We start from the raw sequence: 19,943 nt of genomic DNA, 5'->3' as shown, positions 1-19,943 counted from the left end.
ATTATATATGTGCAGATATATTTGCATATATTTTATATTAAAACCACACTCTACAATATAACTTTGCATACATACGTAACACAAGGTCAAACACAGTTGTGCAATGCTTAAAGCTGTGATTGTCAAAGGGGGTTAGATGCCCAAATTCTATTGCAATTCAATGGGAATTGGGTGCCTAATAGACTTACCCCTTTGAGTATCTCAGGCTAAACGCTTATGCTAACCTAACCAACATGGAAAGTTTCTTATTGTAATTAGTTCTGAAAACAAGTGATTAGTCAAATGTTACTGCGTTACAGGGCTTTTGGCAACGTGATTTTACAAGTATTAATTCCAAACCATACGAAAATACATAAACATCAGTTTAGTAGATAAGGCTTGCATATATGAAGTAATTTAGAATGTAACAGAACTTCTAAGTTTGGATGTACAGTACATCTAATGGAACATAAAAGGATCTGACAATTTATATATAGATTGAGTTATAACATTTTAGCCAGGTAAATATGGATTTTATTAATAAACTTAATCACAGAACTAGTATAGAAGATTTAGAAGTTAAGAATCAGTGTGCATCTTAACTTCTTTATTATGTAAAAAGTTTATTTATATTCTTATCACACTGAAAACCTACTTCTTAAAACCATCCCCAGAAATCAAACTTTCTGAAATTAATGTAAAAACTGTCATAACTAAAAGAGTTATTTTTGCTTGATTTAACATATTTGGGTGCCATGGTAATGTAGTTTTATAAGAGACATACTTATAGACAGTCTGATAAAAATAAACAGCCATCTTTTCCCTGTGCTGGCTGTACTGGTATAATTGAGAGGTTCTGATGGAAGGAATCCATTTATTTATTGACAGTTGAGAGTATTTTAAAAATGTTAACTTTTCACAACACCATGTATAGGTTTGTGGTTTCTACCCTTATCCCCTTAACTCCAAACAAATGAGGGGTGAAAGTGGCTTAAATACATTTCAGGGCTAAGAAATGGCCCTTTTCCTGTAGTACACTACAAAGTCATTAAGCCATAGTTGCACACGAAAAATGCTAAAGACAAAGTGACAAATAATGCATTATATGGAGTTACATTCAGCTATTCAATTATAAACTACAGCAGTTCTATGTGAATCTTACCAAAGTCATCTTTAATTTGTCAGTGACAGATGAATTATAGTTTTGAATCTTCTCTTTAACTTCTTCTTTACTGAGATACGTGTGGGTTTCTCTCTCTTTCTGAACATCCTAGAACAAAACAAACATTGTCAATCTTAGAAAATCCAGAAAAAAACAACAGTTCCTTTACGTTCTAGGCTATGAGCCAACAGTGAAATCAATCATTACCTTATACAGGCTCCATATACAGCAGTTATCCATGTAGTAATACAAAGATCTAGCAAATGAGGTATGTCAAAAAAACTGCTGTGCTGATCATAAACAGTTAAACTGACACACCCAAAAACACGTGTGTCATTTTTTGCCAACTATTTTTGTTCAAATATTTATTAGCAGCATGCAAAGCAGCTCAACTCATTTCATGATTAGATTTTTTCATTTCAATGTGATGTAATATTTTCCAATCACAAAGGTTGTACAGAATTACATTTAAGGCATATGTAATTAAAAGAAACTATCTCTGCACAAAGCAGAAAAATATATAAGAAATCCAGTACCTGATAAATAAGTATACATTCTTGATTTTAAGTATTGGAATATGGGCACCTCAGCATTCATCAACTTATAATAGTCTATCTTCCTGCTTATATGATACATCACAAGTATGCATCTAGGCATATATTGCTTCTCCAAATTCAAGTTTTTTGTTGTTTTTTTAAGAAGCCCCCATCAGTTTTTCAACTGATGGCTTTACAAGCGATATACTGATTTTACACGCCACTGTAAAACTAATCCTAAGCATTGGCTATTATCCAAAAAAGCATTTGTTCCCAATCCACATTACTGTGGCAAACCAGTGTTATAAATACACTCAGATTTCTATCACTTGCATGAACACCATATATAGTATGAAACTGATTCAGCTCTCAACTTTAATGATTTAAGACCTCTCTTAGGAGAGGAATACATTGGCTTGGAAACATCTGGGTACCTCTGAGCACAGGAGTACTCATGCACCACGTGCACAATGGTCAAGGGTCAGTATTTTAGACTACCCATCCAAATGGACCCTGGAGGAGTTTGGCCTAAGAAAAGGATTTTCCTGACCTCAAAACCCACTCCTATAACATAATCTCTCTGAGACTTCCCAGCACAGCTGGCAGGCATTTCAATTTGCCAGAACCGAACCCTGTGACAACACTGTATCTGATGCAGAGCTATATATTTTGCTTGCCAGAAAGCCTATACAAAGCTGAGAGCTTTAGATTCTTTGATTTTTTACTATATACATGAATAAAGACACATGACTCTGCCATCCTCCCTACAGCTAAAAAAGAGATGTAGTCAGAGCAAAGGATTGGAAACAAGGAACTCCCAAACGCTAATCCTGGCTCAAATACTAACTTCCTTTGGGGTCTTCGATAAGACAATTTCTGCCTCAGTTTCCCCATTTGTAAAATAAGGATACTGCCTAGCTTAGATATGAACATTACAGCTTTTATGATAAGAATGCTATTAGTTCCTTAATCACAGCATTTTTATCATGAAGTTACAATATTGTGGCACAGTGCTCAACACCACTACAAGCAGGACCAAACCACCTGGAAGTTTTCAGAATCAAGACTCCCCCCTCTCACTAGAGAAATTAAGAATATTTATCATCCTTTTATTCTTTCCCCTCCTGTAGCCTGTTCCCAGAGAGTGGCAAGTGCAGTAATACTTAGCACTTTAATATAATGCTTTTTATTCCCTTACTACTTTAGGGACTTCTATAGTTTTGCGAAGGGTTCCCTTTGTGCTAAAAATAAACAAATAAAATCAGTAATTTTTTCTTTAAAATAAGAACAAATTTGTTGGAGCAATTTTAATGTTTAGAAATTATTAAATATAAAAGATTGTAGCGATATTACATGTGTAGCAAATAATAAGAATCTGAAAACACCAGCATCCTAAACATTATGTTTTTTGTTTTAAATTTTACAAAAATATTTTGAGGCAACTACTGCACCCTCAATTTTCATCCCGTTACAAAAGATATGAGTAGGGAACGGAGTATTCTGCAATTATTTGGCCACAGAATTTATGGAGCAAGCACCTACCACAGAATTGTGCTCAAGAATCTAAACTTAAATTTTAAAAGTTTCTAGCCCTTATAGTTGTGAACATGTTCTTCCAAATGGGCACTGATTCAGATCCATATTCCTGAGGGGCAGACGGCCTGAAACATTAGCTTTGAGAGGTTGAACTGCCCCATTCATCTCAATAGTGGAAATTCTGAACCCTAATAATGCCATTTGAAAATCAAAATGTATAATTATTTTACTGCTGATTGTTTAGCAGATACTTCTAGCTAATGTGTTTGCCCGTTTTTGTTGCATGCAGTCATGGATGGGGAAGGAGGGAGCTGACCACTGTCAAGGATTGCTGCATCACCATCCAACAACTACTGTCCAGAGGAGAAAACAACAGGGAACAGGAGGGAAAGAAAAGATTAATCCGCCCTTTCCCAGTGTCAAAAGCCTCAACCCATTTATCTGGTTCCAAAACCAGCTTCCTGTTTCCTTGACAGGGCTACATAGATCATGGAGGGCATAATTTGGCCTGCAGAACTGCTATTAGTGGAGATAACTAAAAGAACCCAACCTGCCTTTAACAGCAAAGGGTAAGTCTGCAGGGCTGACAGTTGGAAAAAAAATTGTCTATCTGCAATCTGAGCAAATTTGGTATGGAAATCAATGAGACAATGAATAGGAAAGCCTATAAAGCCATTTGAGGTACTGTGTTTTATTTAGGAAAGAACAAGACTTTAATCACTACAATATTCATTGCCATTTTCATATGAAATTACTCACTCATATATTTAATTCAGTAAGACCCTCTATTTTGAACATGCCTCAGAAATTCCAGTTTCTTTCACCAAAACGCCACAGAAAAGCAGAGAGCCTTGCCACAGATTTTAGTCCAGCTTGCTGGAGAGTACGAAGGGCCTTTCTTACGGAAAGGCATAAGATGCATCATTACATGGCAGTGAGAAACATAAAGCAATCCTTGATTTTGCCACCATGTACATCTGAACTGTTAACGGAGCATCTAAACAGTATGCAGATTAACTCCAAACTGCAAATTATATACAAAAAAACGGGTGTGGGGGAGAAAACAAGCAGCAAAGCAACAAGGATCCGAACTTTGAGGTCTCTATGGGCCTGATCCAACTCCCCTTGAATTCAGTGGAAAGACTCCCAATTTACTTCAATCAATGTTCTGCACCTTATGTTAGTTTCAGGTCAGTTAACAGCAAGGAAGGTGATGAAACTGTGGAAAATATTTTATTTTCAGCCAAAAAAAAGTTATGCCTCCACTTCAAGTCCATTATCCCAGGAAACCCAAGTCTGGGAACTAGAAGCACAAAAAGCATTAGATTCAAATGATAAATTATATAACCAGAGCTCAAACACTGCAACTATTTGTGCACTGACGGATGCACTTCAAACCAACAAAAAAATTCCTTCACAAGCAATTTAACACCACAAATTGTCTAATCAGCAAAGGTAATACAACAATTACATAGTATGAAGAGAGGGGGAAAATCCTGCACAACTGCAACTGAGACGCAACAAATGAAGAAATACCACATGAAAGTTGTAAGGAATGCTAGTGCAATCAAGTCTACTGTCATCAAGGAGTCAGTCATTCTGATTAGGTATCTCCAGCTAAATGTTAACACATCTGTTAACTCTTGAATATCCATGACACCCATGGATTTTGATCTTTAGTTTAATTCAAACATCCAACATCCAAAATTTGCTGGCAAGATGCCATGTCATTTCTTCCCAATACCCACAGAGCAAAATCACCTGCAGTATGTAATTACTCTTTATCATGGCCTCGGATCCAAAGTTTGGCTAGACAAAGCAATAGAGGCAGAAGTAATCTTCTTTTGGCCAGTGTGTCCAGGCTAAGATCAGGGAAAAGAAGGATTTTGCGAGAACTGCTAAACATTTTCTTCAGCTTCCCACAATCTTCTCCTTGCTTCCTGTTTTCTTTACCTCAGGGATTCTCAACTGACCCATCTGTAAACCCTGATGGCCTGTCACAACCCAGAGACTTCCTGAGATGCCCCCAGACACGATGCTGTCTTCCCCCCCCTTCCCCCCGCCACTGCTCGGCTGCAGAACGGGGGATACATCAGGGGCCAGTACTTACTGGAGAACATAACCACCCCCCCCCCTCTTCTGGCTCCTGTCCCCTTTGGCTAGCTGGGCTTGGCTCCCTGCTCTGGGTACTGCAACCTCTGGGGTTGCAATACTGGTCACTGAAACTTGGCCCAGACGCTCTCTCCCCTGCCCCCCATCATCATGATAGAGCAGCAGCTAGGCCAAACCTGGGGCAGTGCTGAGACCCATGCACCAGGTCACAATGCCCAGAGCAAGGAGCTGAGTCCAGCCAGCCCCGCAACCCTTTGATGCAATTTTGGGTCACAACCCCCAAGCTGAGAATCCTGCTTTACCTTACAGAAAGGGTCCTCTGCTAATTAAACTTCGATTCAGTATAAGTCCATTTTCAGTTACATCAGTACAACTCCACTGATTTATAAGGAAATAAATATCCACTACAGTTTGGAAACCTTGTATGCATCCAACATAGCATGTACAGTAAATTAACAATGGCAGCAATTAAGTACCATGCTGTTCACATGGATTATGGGGATTGATCGAGAGGCCAGTAAACTCTTCTCTGCAATGACTATGTAAATACATTCTTTCTAAGACTGGGAGTGCTGGCAAGGAACTCATTCATCCTCTATAGCTTTAGCTACACTAACTGGAGGGAAAATCTATTGCAGATTATGTGTTGCAGTTAAGCAGGTCTCTCTCTCCATTTGTTCCTGCAACAGTTCTTGCTGGCCAGTGAGAGGACAGACCGGTTCAGTTAATCCCCAAATAGATAAGAGTACTACCCCCAACTGTTGCTTTGTCTATGACCTGAGCACCTGTTCTGTAAGTCCTTGCACAGCTCCATGGAGCAGGTGCATTACAAGTGTACAAATAGTAACAGATGCATACCTCACAATACATTTTATGTATTACATAGATAGATAAATAAATAATTTATTTATTTATTTAAATTAATGAAGATATCCTATCTCCTAGAACTGGAAGGGACCTTGAAAGGTCATTGAGTCCAGTCCCATGCCTTCACTAGCAGGACCAAGTACTGATTTTTGCCCCAGATCCCTAAGTAGCACCCTCAAGGATTGAACTCACAACCCTGGGTTTAGCAGACCAATGCTCAAACCACTGAGCTATCCCTCCCCCCATATAACAGACAACTGATATATGCATATGGTGCATTTAACCCAGCATACATCACTGAAACAGATTTATTTATGTTTTCATCTGCTAATACAGATTTTGCAAATAGTTGCTTCAGTAGTTAGTCCCAGTGATTGCTTCCAATGGTCTGTCCTATTCACAGTATGTGTCATGAGCACTGAAGTGTAACACAACCATGTCAAGCCATCCTGGCAGAGGCCATAAGCTCTTCTTCACCCAGTGCTAGACAAGGCCACTATGCGGAGTGGGTTTAGTTTTACAATATTTTTGTATAATTGTATTTTGACCAAAACACGGGAACTATACGAGGTGTGGCGTCATACTGAAGCCAGAACACTGGAATGATGTTCTCATTAACAGCTGCAGGCCATGTCATCATCATCTGCTCCTCCCAGTTCAACTGAGAAAATGTGTTTTGCTGCACAGTGTTCTGGGCCTGTTTCCATTCCTGTGCCTCACATTTGTTGTTTTCTCCTCTTGAGGACAATTATGAATGGTGATAAATATTCAGGGCAATTCTATGAAGCCTATGTATAATTTCTTCAGATCCACAACACCAACCTCTCAGCCCAGGGCCAACCTGTTAATTTGCTATGAAATTTAAGAAATATTTTCAGTAGTCTATGAAATAAGCACACATCTCTGGTTCCCAGAATTTCCATTAAATTTGGTAACAAACCTTCAAACTAAGTATAAGAGCTCCTTTGAGTCTCAAACACAAGTTTCTAAGCAGTAGTAGCAGGCAGCAGAGGAGGGGGACGCGTGTGCATTTGTTTCCATCAGGGAGAACAGCTGGGCTGTGATTAAGATACTGGAGAACTGGGTCCAGTTCCCAGCTCTCGCACAGACTTCCTGCATGACCTTTCACAAGTCACCACCTCTCCATGCTTCAGTTCCCCCATCTACAAAATGGGGAAAAATAACACTTCCTTTTTCCCACCCTCTGTCCTGCCTACTTAGATTGTAAGGTCTTTAGGGCTGGGACTGACACGTACTACATGCACGTACAGTCCATAGCATAATAGAACCCCAATCTCAGTTGGGGCCTGTGATAAATGAAGGGGGGGAGCTCCCTTTTATGGACACCCAGACAGCCAATTAGCTATAAAGTCCCTCTTGGTGGCTGCTTGCTTTACCTGTTAAAAAGAAAAGGGAGTGGGCACCTGACCAAAACAGCCAATGGGAAGGCTAGAACTTTTTAAAATGGGGGGAAATTGTCTCTCCGTTCTTCTCAATGGGCTGCAGGGACATGGAGCAGCAATGCTAGAAGCAGGAATGCTGTGTAAGGTTTGAACCAGGTATCTAGAAGGAATCATTGGGATCTGGAATGTTTAGATAGACGCAATCAGGTTTATTTCTTTATTTTGGCTTGTGGACTCTTCTGTGCTAACCCTGGATACTTTTGTTTGCTTGTAACCTTTAAGCTGAACCCCCACAAAAGCTATTTTGGGTGCTTAATTTTTGGAATTGCTCCTTTAAAATCTAGTAAAAGCCTAAGTTTCAGATGTATTTTCTTTCTTTTTGTTTTTAATAAAATTTACCTTTTTTAAGAACAGGGTTGGATTTTTGGTGTCCTAAGAGGTTTGTGCATATTGTTTGATTAGCTGGTGGCAACAGCTAAATTTCCTTTGTTTTCTTTCTCAGCTCTTCCCCGGGGGAGGGGGGGGGTGAAAGGGCTTGAGGGCACCTCACAGGGAGGAATTCCCAAGTGCTCCTTCCTTGGTTCAAAGGGTTTTTTGCATTTGGGTGGTGGCAGCGTTTACCAAGCCAGGGTCAGAGAAAAGCTCTAACCTTGGGAGTGTGATACAAGCCTGGAGTGGCCAGTATTCATTTTTAAAATCCTTGCGGGCCTCACTTCTGCACTTGAAGTGCCAGAGTGGGGATTCAGCCTTGACAGGGCCTCTAGATGCTAATGTGATACAGGTGCACATGACTAGTATTAACATCACGAAAATAACTGTTCAAGTGAACTGCAGAACAAACTGTGATCCCACCTGTCCAAGCTTTGGTCTTAGGTGAGCATCTTGTTGCTATACCCAAACAGCTAGACAAACTAGGCCCTCACACTAAATTGGGGAAAAAACCAACAAGCCAGGACTTGATCTAACGAGTTCTAGATCACATTCCAAACTGAATTTACTTTTCTACTTGAATCCACAAGGGGAACCAACTTTTCCAGTGAAGCAGTGACCTTAAGCAATAGCTCTAGTATAGGAAAAACAAGCTCCACTAAACAGAACACATCACAAAGGCTTGATAGAAGAAGGGAGACATAATGGAGGAAAATTGTATTTGAGCCAAAAAGGGAATAAAGTATTTTCTTAAGAAATTCAAAGAACCAAATAGCCTTGGGAGCTAAAGCCAACTTTTAAACAATGCCAGCACTCTACCCCCTCCTGTCCTGAGACCCACGCTCACCCCAAACACAAAGCAACACTTGATCCTGTCATATCATGAAGACTCAATGATCTTGGATTACGCTATAACTGGTGACCTTGAACATATGGTTCAAGACAGAGGGGTTAAAGTTTGACCAAGAGTATAAAGTCCATCCACTCTTCCACATCAGAGACCAAGTCATGTATAGCTGTGAAGAATACAATGAAAAACAAACTAACTAACTACATCACATGTCCATTAGAAAAGGGACCTAACTAGTACCAGGATGAACATGGAAAAGTCAGTGTTTGTTGGGGGCTTTTTTTCTGGGGCGGGGGAAGAGGAACGAGGGGGGAAACATATCCTGATTTCTTATGCACTGACCTCAATAAAGTGAGCTGCCAGCTTAAATAAAATGAATGCACATTCTACTACCACCAGAGAGAGAGATAAAATTTAAAAATCACCGACTTGAATTACTTTTGAAGTAAACATGTTGTTTCCTCCATATACTGATGTTCCTGGGAAACAAAGGAACTCAACACCACCTTCCCCCTACCCAAGAAATGCCACCCTGTCCTCAGAAAATGCCCTCAGACTTCATTTGGCAACCCATCTGTAGATCACCAAGTGGAGAGACTGGCTGTAGCTGTCTGTTAACTAACAGATACTACCTCCAAACCAGAGGCAGGGAGGAGACAGAAGAGACTAGAGGTGTTAGGCGAGGGGCTATGAGGAAAGCAGCTCCAAGCTTTGCTCCTGCCCAAGCCCATGATCTATCTATGATCCACAGAGGGTGCTTTCTGGAGTTGGGAAGGAGACATTTCTTGGGAAAGAGAATGATGGGGTGGAGGTAACTGACTCTACCAACTGAGTTTTCTTTTTGCAGTCAGTGCTGCTTGTGGTCTCTGCCTCCTATTCCATTGCCCTAGGAATCGGAAGCAGTTTATGTAAACCCGTCATTTTGCTGGGCAGAGATGCCTCCTCTTATGCTGAATAGTAGTTTTAGAAGACAGAATGATTTCAAAAGCATTCTACACAACAGCCTGTTAACACTGCAACGCTTCAGGTGTCTGTGCTGTGTGGCCACTATGAAAGGGTTCTGAAAAAAGGTAAAAGATTCACATCATTAAATACTCAAATACAGGATTTTGTGGGATTATATTGCTAATCAGAGGTGTAATTTTTTTTTTTTTTTTTTTTTGCAGAAATGCTTTAAAAAATGTACAGACATTCTAGAGAGTATTTGTTACCTTACATTATTTAAAAAGAGAAAAACACCAGTTTGTGTGTTTACCAACATACTGTCAAAGCCCTGTCATAGGGAAAACTAAGGACTGGTCTTCACTACCCGCTGGATTGGTGGGTAGTGATCAATCTATCGGGCGTCGATTTATCGCGTCTAGTGTAGACGCAATAAAATCGATCCCCAATTGTGCTCCCCGTCGACTCTGGGACTCCAGCTTGTGAGAGGCGGAAGCAGAGTCAATGGGAGTGGCAGCGGTCGACTTGCCGCCGTCCTCATGGCCAGGTAAGTTGACCTAAGATATGCCGACTCCAGCTACGCTATTCGCTTTGCTGAAGTTGCGTATCTTAGGTCGACATCCTCCCCCTCCCCTAGTGTAGACCAGAGAGGGCTAAGACATAACCTGAACTGTGACAACCTGCTAGCAGAACTCCAGAACGTATGTTTAAATTAGCTATTTTAAGAAGCACAGAAACAAGCCAAAAATCCTTACAGTTTACTACTTTAAATATTCCTCTCCACAAACCAGAGGCAATATAAATACAGTATTCATTTCACTGTATGAATGTATTTGTTAGAAAGATTAATTGTATTTGCTAGTGACATTAAAACAGCAGCTCAAGTTTCATTTATGTTTATCATGACCTCACTCTGAAAACCCCTTAGCACAAATTCTGTCAGACCCTATATGGCTGTACTTCAAAACTGGGTTGCATGCCAATTGTTAAACAGCAATCATTTGTTTAGAGTCCTAAACTAAACTGTATGAAGAATAGCATTTGAAGCCGTGGCCCTAGATTTTCTATTAAAAGGCATAGCAGGTTACAAGCCATTCTGACACCATTTTTAAAGTAATACATTGTATGGTTTTTGAATTAACATTTCACAACTGTTTAGGTCTTGCACAGATTTTAATCAAACTAGATTTATGAACCAGCAAGAACAGAAAATAATCAGCTACTATCAAATACCCTGCATAGGAAAAGTGTAAGTTAGACACTTGGCTATCCAAATACAAGTGGCTTAATGTAGTGAAATGGATTAGCACCCTCTCCTGACCCTACTCAAAGGGTCTGGATTTTAACTGATAAGGTTATATGGTGTAACAGTACTTAACAAACAAGCTTATATGAGATACAGTGTAAAGCTAATCAGTGTATCTTGGAAAGAAGGTTAAGCACTGCCAAAATTGAACTATTCAGTTACTAAGAGCACTAAAATAATGTCAGGGGCTCAGTTAATAACCATAAGCACAGCAGATTCAGAGGGAAAACTAAAAATCCAGCCCAACACTCATAGTCTAAAACTCCCGAGGGGGGAAAGAGCCACTGGCTGAGCTGGAGTTTTACAATTTGCACTAACAGAGAATTAGGATGAGACCAAATTCCATTTCACTTGTAATCAAACCCAGAATCTGAACCTGGGTTGGAATAGTTGAAAGATTAACTCATTAATTCTTTATTCCACCTAGATACAGGCTATGTCTGCAAGGAGCCAAGTTAAAAAAGAATTCCCTACACCTTGGCTCTAACACTAGCTTTGGTATTAGAACTGGGGAAAGTTAGAATGTAGACAAGGCTCTGCCTGACAAAACTTTTTTTTTGTAAGTTACTGTTTTGATTAGACTTGTTTTAAAGCAAATTTAAAATCACACAGTGAAAATGTTTCTGGTCTCTGGAGCCTTGTCTAACACTACAACTCCCATGAAATGGTATTCGACTCAGCAGGTAATTAGTTTCCCCAGTGCAAGCAGGCCATAACTTTAATAGAAAACAGTAGCAATTAAAAAAGACAGTCCTCTGAAGCAATTACAGTCCACTAGGTAAATTCCTCAAGGGGGAAGTGTTAGCTCTCGGAATGCTTTTGAGAAGTTATGGGATCTCTTTTGTTCAATACGCGTGCAACTCATGTAGACCACATTCATGTGCTGAACTTTTTTATGAAGTCATTGTGACGTTTCACTCCATATTCTTTATAAAAAATATGCCTATGATATGAATATGACATAACAGATATACTTTATGCAAGATGGGTCTTGTAAGATATCATTGGAAAGGTTATAATTTACTGAATATGATTATCCAATTTGTATGCCTGTATCAATCTCAAGTTAAGAATATTGACTTTGTAACTGTATTTCAATTATGCTACTTTGGGGTGATGCCCACTGCTAACACTTCAGGTACAACAATGGAAAAGCCACACAGGGCTGATGACCCATCAGTGAGGACAATGGACTGTGAAAAGGCTCGGCCTTCCTGCGGACGCACCATACTGCCACTGACTCATGGACGCTTGACACTATAGAGTCAGATGGTCTTGTCACCTGATACTAGACATTACCTGAGACTTCTTGTAACTGGAAGGGAAGGGGAGTCAAGTCTGGAAAACAAAGGATTCACACCTTATGTAAATCCTATTTAAGGATGGGGAGGAAGCCAAAAGGGACTCCTCTTCTCCATGGTTAGGGTGCCCAAGAGAAAAGACTGCTAAAGCCAGCTGAAGGGTCCAGCCTGAAAAGAAATATAACAGGAACTCTGAACCACAGAAACTTTGTAACCTGCCTAAAATAACATTATGGGTAAGAAATTACATTTTGTAACCTGTTTCTTAAGTCTATTGAGCTTAGCTTGCGTATTTAACTTTATTTGGTCAGTAATCTGCTTTGTTCTGTCTGTTACCTCTTATATTCACTTAAAACGCACCTTTTGTAGTTAATAAACTTATCGCTTGTTTATAATATAACCCAGTTTATGTAATTTCTAACGGGGGGGGGAAGAAGTTGTGCACATCTCCCTCCACATTGAGGGAGGGGGCGGATTTCATAAAACCTTTGGGTTTGTCCCCTTTAAAGGGATTGGGCACCAGAGTGTTGGGGTGAGCCCCTAAGGCTGAATCTTTCCAGAGCAGATCTCTGTCTCTCTGTGCAACTGGGTGTGGCCCTGCCTGTGTGCTTGGCTGAAAGAGGCTGGGGAGCTTAACCCAGCAAGGCCAGGTAAAGGGGACCCAGGCTGGCAGAATAGGATGACTCTGTGGCACCCCAGCACATCAGATTACATTCCAAAGGGCCCAAACCCATCACAGTCATAACTAAAAGAAAAAAGTCCCCACTCTTTTTGAACAAGTGCAGCCAGCTATCTATTTTTAAAAATAAAGTCTCAGCTTTATTTTGCTTTTCTTTTATAAAGGACAAGCAGTTTACATTATAAAATAATCACTCCTAAAGCATTAAACAATTTATTTTTACAATGATAACCTCCTTAAAAAAGTATACCTGTCTCTGTCCCCCCCAAAACACAAAACTTTTCCTTCATATTTTAATCTGACCACAGCAGACAGGCATGTCTAGCTTCAGTCTGGTATAAGTTTACAGCCAACTTACATACCTTCTGAGATGTCTTTTTAAGGCAGTAAAGTTAAGAACTAATCTGAACTTCAAGCTCCCTTCCTTTCTGAAGTTTTTTTTCTTTTGCAGCTATTTTTCATTAAAATAACTGTCTTTTTCAGACAACAGAGTCTTCACAAAGTACTTTTACAGCAATGCTAACTGTCTCAATAGGCCCTGTAAAATAACTGAGCTACTGAACGGCTACAGAAATACTTAAAAACGTTGGATCCCGCAATGGCCAGTCTCTTCAAAACAAGCACCCAGTCAAAAGCTTGATGCAGCAGAAACAAAAGAGAAGCCTTTGCAGTTGAGACTGTGTCTAGGACTTGCATTTGTTTGTATGTTAGGTAATTCAAAGCACTTTACACCACTATTAGCTCAATGTTAGCAGTGTACTGACTGTGTAAGAAAGCAATATAAATTCTTCATTCACTCTCTCATAAATAGTCTTAGACATCAGAACTTGTTTTATCAAGAAGATTGATATTTGTGCAATTATCAATATTGGAAAATTGACAAGAAGTCCACAGGATCATTACCTTCACCTAGATAGCCCATGATGAGCAGAAGAAAATTCAGTTTAATATTTCATGGCACCTAAACATTGCAGACTTTTGCCCCAAGTACTGTATTTTTCTCCTCAATGAAGGAAGGCCAAGAGACTGCTGCTAAAATTGCAGAGGGCGAAAAGAGCTGCTTACTCACAACCTGATTCAATGGCTAGAATCCAAAAGCAATTTATTCTGCTGTGCTGGAGAAAGGCCACCAGGAAACAAAAAATTAGTTGCTTTGTTCTTAAGCCAGCACATGGAAAAATGTGTTGATTTTATAACAAAGTTCAAAAAAGTTGTTCTCTCTTCATTCCAAACAGCAATTTCCCCATTCGTATGCACAGGAAACTAAAGTCACAAGGAAGTGTTGCTGCTACTCCACCTTTCCTTAAACCCAACTTATGTTTAAGGTAATTCAATTATGAAGCTCATCAAGACATGAGACACCCATAATGGCGCATACAGTTTGTGTGTGAAGAGAAGCGAGTCTATGCAAAATGCAAACTTTCTCACTTTCTGAAAGTGACTAGAACTAACGACCAATATTAAAGAGGTAAGGTAGAATCAGATTCTAGCCTAGCCTTATGATAGGCAATCACAGAAGTTATAATACATATGACAACATACACTACTGAAGGCTGTGTAGGCTTAGTGGCTGTAACTAGCACGGGAATGACCCAACAGTAATAGCACCTTTAAAAAAGTTAAAGGCTGAAAATTAACAAAAAAGCAGAAACAGTCAATTACTTTTAAGAGCCTCACAAATACTGTCTGACACTTCACTTTCTGCTACTGTCAGATATCATAAAATCTATCCCAGTGTGAAGCAATTTCACTGAAGAAGCATTTTGATATTTAGCCAACACACTTAGAGAGAAAAGGAATGTGCTTGATACAAATAGCTACCTAATTTCAATACAAGAGCAATTACTTTACAGACAATAAATCTGCATGGGTGCACATATGCACCCCAGTCTAACGCCTAATTGAAAACATTATGTTTACTTATTTAAAAACATGGTAACTTCCTGAAAAAAAATCCCCTCAATGCTATATAAAGTCCTGAATAAAATAAAATAAAATAAAATAAAACACACAACCATCATTTTGATTTACAGAAAATAGAAGCAAAATGGAGCAACTTTAAAGAGCTAGAGAGAAGAAGGAAGAGTTCAGATTTCTAAACCACTGAATTCCTGTAATTCAAGTTGTGTGTTTGGTTTTGTTCACAAAACATTATGACTGGTCTATCTACAGGACTAGAATTTATTTACATGTAATGTTCTTGGTGGAAGAAGAGGAGGTTACTCACCTGTAACTGGAGGTTCTTTGAGATGTGTGGTCCCTATCTGTATTCCACATGTGAGTGCGCATGCGTACCTTGTGCCTGAGTTCAGAGGTGTTTCCAAGCAGTATCTGTTGACCTGCACATGTGTAATGCATCTCCTCATGCTCCTGGCCAAGGATAGAAGGGGCAGTGTGGGTTGATGCCACTCCAGTTTCCCCTCTTACCACTGCAGAATAGAGTCTGAAGCAGCGGGGAAGGAAGGTGGCTAGTGGAACACAGAGAAGGACCATACATCTCCAAGAACGTCAAGTTACAGGTGAGTTGCCTCCTCTTCTTCGAGTGATGGTCCCTATGTGTATTCCACAGGTGGGTGACCTACGAATCATAATCAGTGAAGAGGTGGGTGCGAGGATGCTAATGACACAGCCATCTAATACAGCGTGGCCCACGTCTGTGTCCACTGCTGCCATGTGTGTTATGGTGTAGTACACTATAAACGCATGGACAGAGCGGCATATCGCAGCCTTGCAGTTGTCCTGCCATGGGACATCAGCTAGAGGGGCTGAGGAAGCAGCTTGCACTTTTGTAAAAGGTGCTGTCATACCCCCAGGAGGGGGTAGGTTGGAGCGTTTATGCCAGCATGCACCCTGAGGCCCATTTAGAGATCCTTTGGGAACAGATGGCTTTTCCCTTTGATCTCTCTGCAATGGCGATGAAGAATCTTGGAGACCTCCTAAAGGGTCTAGTCCTGTACAAGTAGAACACCAGGGCACAGTGAATGTTGAGCACAGAGCTCTGTCGGCAGGGGAGGCATGTGGCTTCAGATGGAACACAGTAAGTGGATGGATGGATTGAGTTGTAATTCGGACACCACCTTAGGAAAGAATTTGGGGGGTAGGCTTAACGAATCCTTGTCCTTGTGAAATACCATGCAGGGAGGGTCTGTCATCATGGCAGAGAGCTCACTGACTCATCTGGCTAAGGTGAAGGCAACCAGGAATGCCACTTCCACAGAGAGGTGGGTCTACATAATACTTAGTCCTGCCTTGAGTGCAGGGGACTGGACTAAATGACCTCTTGAGGTCCCTTCCAGTTCTATGATTCTATGGAGCATGTTGTCATGAGTTCGAAGGGTGGTCTCGTGAAGGCAGAGACAATGAGGTTAAGATTCCATGTAGGTGTTGGCTTCACAACTGGTGGAAAAGTGTTGAGCAGGCCTTTCATGAAGCTCAGTGATAGGGTTTGTAAAGACAAAGGTGCCCTCCACTGGTAGGAGGAAGGCACTACATGTTGCCAAGTGTGCCCGGATAGAGTTGAGAGTGAAGCCCGATGTATTGAGAGCAAAGAAGTAGTCCAGGACAAGTGAGATGCTCACTGTGTCCACAGAGTGGAGGGTGGGGGGCCTCTTCTAGGAAGTGCTGCCAATTAGTGCAGTAGCACATTCTGGTGGACTCTTTCCTGCCCTGTGTGAAGATGTGCCAACCCAGGGTGGAGCATGCATGGTCTAGCATCCATACCATGTTTATTATAGTTTCAGTTTCATTATTCAGCATGAAATTACATTACAGTTATAAAGATAAAAATCTCAGGTCTCTTCACAATAAGGAGGGCAAGTTTTGGTTTAAAACAAATAGCTGCTCTTAGAACAGTGGTTCTCAAACGTTTGTATTGGTGACCCCTTTCACACAGCAAACCTATGAGTGCGACCCCCCCTTTATAAACTAAAAACACATTTTTTATATTTAACCCTATTATAAACGCTGGAGACAAAGTGGGGTTTAGGGTGGAAGCTGACAGCTTGCAACCCCCCCCCCTGTAATAACCTTGCGACCCTCTCAAGGGTCATGACCCCCAGTTTGAGAACTCCTGTCTTGTCTTAGAAGGTGGCAGAAAACTGGCCTTCACTTATGTTTAGTTAGTCCCCTTGAAATCAACAGAACTATTCATGTGGTAAAGGGACTACTCAACCTGAGTAAGGGAGGCAGAATCTGGCCCACAGTCGGGTACAGAAAACGGGGAGAGCTTTTAGCCAAGAGAATGTACTAATACCACAGATGTGCAGAAATAGTGGGATTTAAGGGAGTTCCTCACTAGTTACATGTTTTCTAATCAAATGTATGTTATGATGTGAAGCTGGGAACAAGCCAGCTGCAGCTGGCTGTGGTATCTAATTATTTTCAGAAGCACAAGGCTAGTCTAACCAAGCTATTTACACAGAGTAAGTCATTTTAAAAAGAGACAGTGCTGTAGGTAATATATTTTTAAGATGCAAACTATACCAGTTTTTGCTTTAGTAAAATATTGTATACATCTCTCACGCTCAAGCGATTAAGTTTTACTAACAAGTCAGTAATTATATTTTACATTTACAGGATAATTAACAAGTCTAACGGCTAACAAACAGTACTTTTCTAGCCAAGCATACATACTACAGCATCAGCCAGACTGGAAAATATCACAGTACTACCAAACTGCAGCAAGATTCATAGTATCCAGTCAAAACATATTAGTCAAAAAGGGCCACATCTTGAGATTAATGGCAACATAATGAGAAGGTAAAGTAAGACTACTTTTTTCTTAAGTAGCTTCATACTATTTGCCTACCAGTTCTATTAGAAATGAAGTGCATCAGCTATTTTTCACACCACAGATGCAATCTCTGGGGGGAGAGATAGCTCAGTGGTTTGAGCATTGGCCTGCTAAACCCAGGGTTATGCATTCAATCCTTGAGGGGGCCATTTAGGGATGTGGGGCAAAAAACTATCTGGGGATTAGTCCTGCTTTGAGCAGGGAGTTGGACTATATGACCTCCTGAGGTCCCTTCCAACCCTGATATTCTATGATTCTAAGATAATGAACTAGCCACAACTGGATAATAATATTGTCACTTTTCTAATGAGGGAATTTGGGGATGATTAATAATCACTATTTGTTCTTCTTTCCCAGTGATGTCCACTCAAACCATCTGTATTTGATTTCATTTTAGAAGTCTACTTGAAATATCTTCCCTAAAACTTCATCTTTGTACAAATAGATAGGTGCACCCTGTCCAAATCGTATTACAATTTTAATTAGTTCAGGTTTCCTAGGATAACTGTCACCGAGTTTGCTAACTACTGTGATGGTAAAAATGGAGAACGAGCTGATTCAGCAACAGTGCGAAGTTTCACAGAGCAACTGTAACAGTAGTCATCTTGTGAGTATGGGATAGACTTGTTCCTCAAAGGCAGAGGCGTTTTAGGCATTTGTGGTGTCATGGGATTAGCCCATCTGCTCTGGTTATCAAAGGCACTTCTTATAGCCAGTGGTTATTCATATACAGGGCTCCTATTCCTTCAGGAATTGGAAACATCCTTGCAAACTACTCCTGAAGATTACTGGGAATATTTTGAAAATCCACTGGCCCCGCTAAACTTAATGAGCCATTTTAAAATCAATCACACAACTTAGCTGCATTATCTCTAACCCATAAAGTCTCAAGAACTTGTTTTGTTTTGCAATTTAAGACTGTGCTTAAGAGCTTACATTTGTCTGCTTAAGGGAATGTTACTGAACAAGATTATCCGAACCACAATAATTAGCAGTGTAACTCATCTTTTCACATTGGTTTTCCTAGCACTAGTTAGAACCACTGATGTTTACAGCTTACGTAGATATATCTGTCTTTGCCTCTGGAATACAAAAATGTCAGACGACTCTAGTCTAACAAGATTAAAAACTAATAACTGATGGTAGTGAAAGGAGCCAGGAGGGGACAGCCATCTTCATTTGGCTTTAGGAGGAACAGAAAACACAAAGCTACCTCTGAACCCAAACCAACCTATAAAATCTTAACACTAAGCTTCCTTTTTAGAAACAAGAACAATCTAATTGCTTAAGAGACCCTCCTCCATTTTTCTCTCTTTACAGCTGGCTAAGCGGGACTCAATGTTTGCATTTCCCCACTTTAATCAAGAACAAAAGCCCATTAGGATTTTACTATGAGTATAATTGTGAGCTTAAAGAATGATGATTTTAATCTACCAATCATCAATTAAATGTTTTAGGGGAAGGGAGATGGTGTATGAGATAGCATGAGTTATAGTAAGGCACAAGTTTCCACACTGCTTAAACTATTGGCAATAGTTTTATTAGAAATGAGCATGTGGGGAGATGACAGTATGTTAAGCATGTTTCTAGAGAAAAGTATAGCATACCCCGAAGTCTGAAGTTTACTTACAAAACTTTAAGGTAGAAACTGACGCAGGAAATTGAAAACTGTCTATTTCAGAACAACATAAGTTTAGCTGTCACTTTTTTCTATTTCTCTTTCCTCATTCTTCATTGTCAAATACATGTGCATGAAAATCCAATCTTTGTCTCTTAAGAACACATCCACTTAAGAACCCATCCACGTTTATTGGCTTTGCTGTGTGCAGGGCCGGCTCCAGGCACCAGCCCACCCAGCATGTGCTTGGGGCGGCACCTGGAGGGGGGCGGGGCGGCGCTCCGGCCTGAGAGCAGGGCCGTGACTGGGCTCGCCGCCCTCCCCGCGGCGCTCCAGCCGGTCGGGGAGAGCAGGGCCGTGACTGGGCTCGCCGCCCTCCCCCCGGCCGCCGGGGAGAGCGGAGCCGCGGCCAGGCTCTCCGCTCTCCCCCC

The 19,943-nt window shown here is 40.6% G+C and overlaps 1 protein-coding gene across 1 annotated transcript in view; it reads right to left on the bottom strand.

Moving 5' to 3' along the window:
- Positions 1-19,943, bottom strand: part of RASSF3 (Ras association domain family member 3) — a 78,160-nt gene that overhangs the window by 9,451 nt on the left and 48,766 nt on the right. Inside the window, exon 2 of the mRNA XM_034770595.1 lies at positions 1,142-1,249. Within this exon, the coding sequence (XP_034626486.1) occupies positions 1,142-1,249 (108 nt within the window). The remainder of the gene's footprint in view (positions 1-1,141; positions 1,250-19,943) is intronic.

Source organism: Trachemys scripta, chromosome 1 (genome assembly GCF_013100865.1).
Source record: "Trachemys scripta elegans isolate TJP31775 chromosome 1, CAS_Tse_1.0, whole genome shotgun sequence".
NCBI classification, from domain to species: Eukaryota; Metazoa; Chordata; order Testudines; family Emydidae; genus Trachemys; species Trachemys scripta.
Note: the sequence above shows the minus strand (reverse complement) of the source record. Positions and strands in the feature narration are given on the sequence as shown.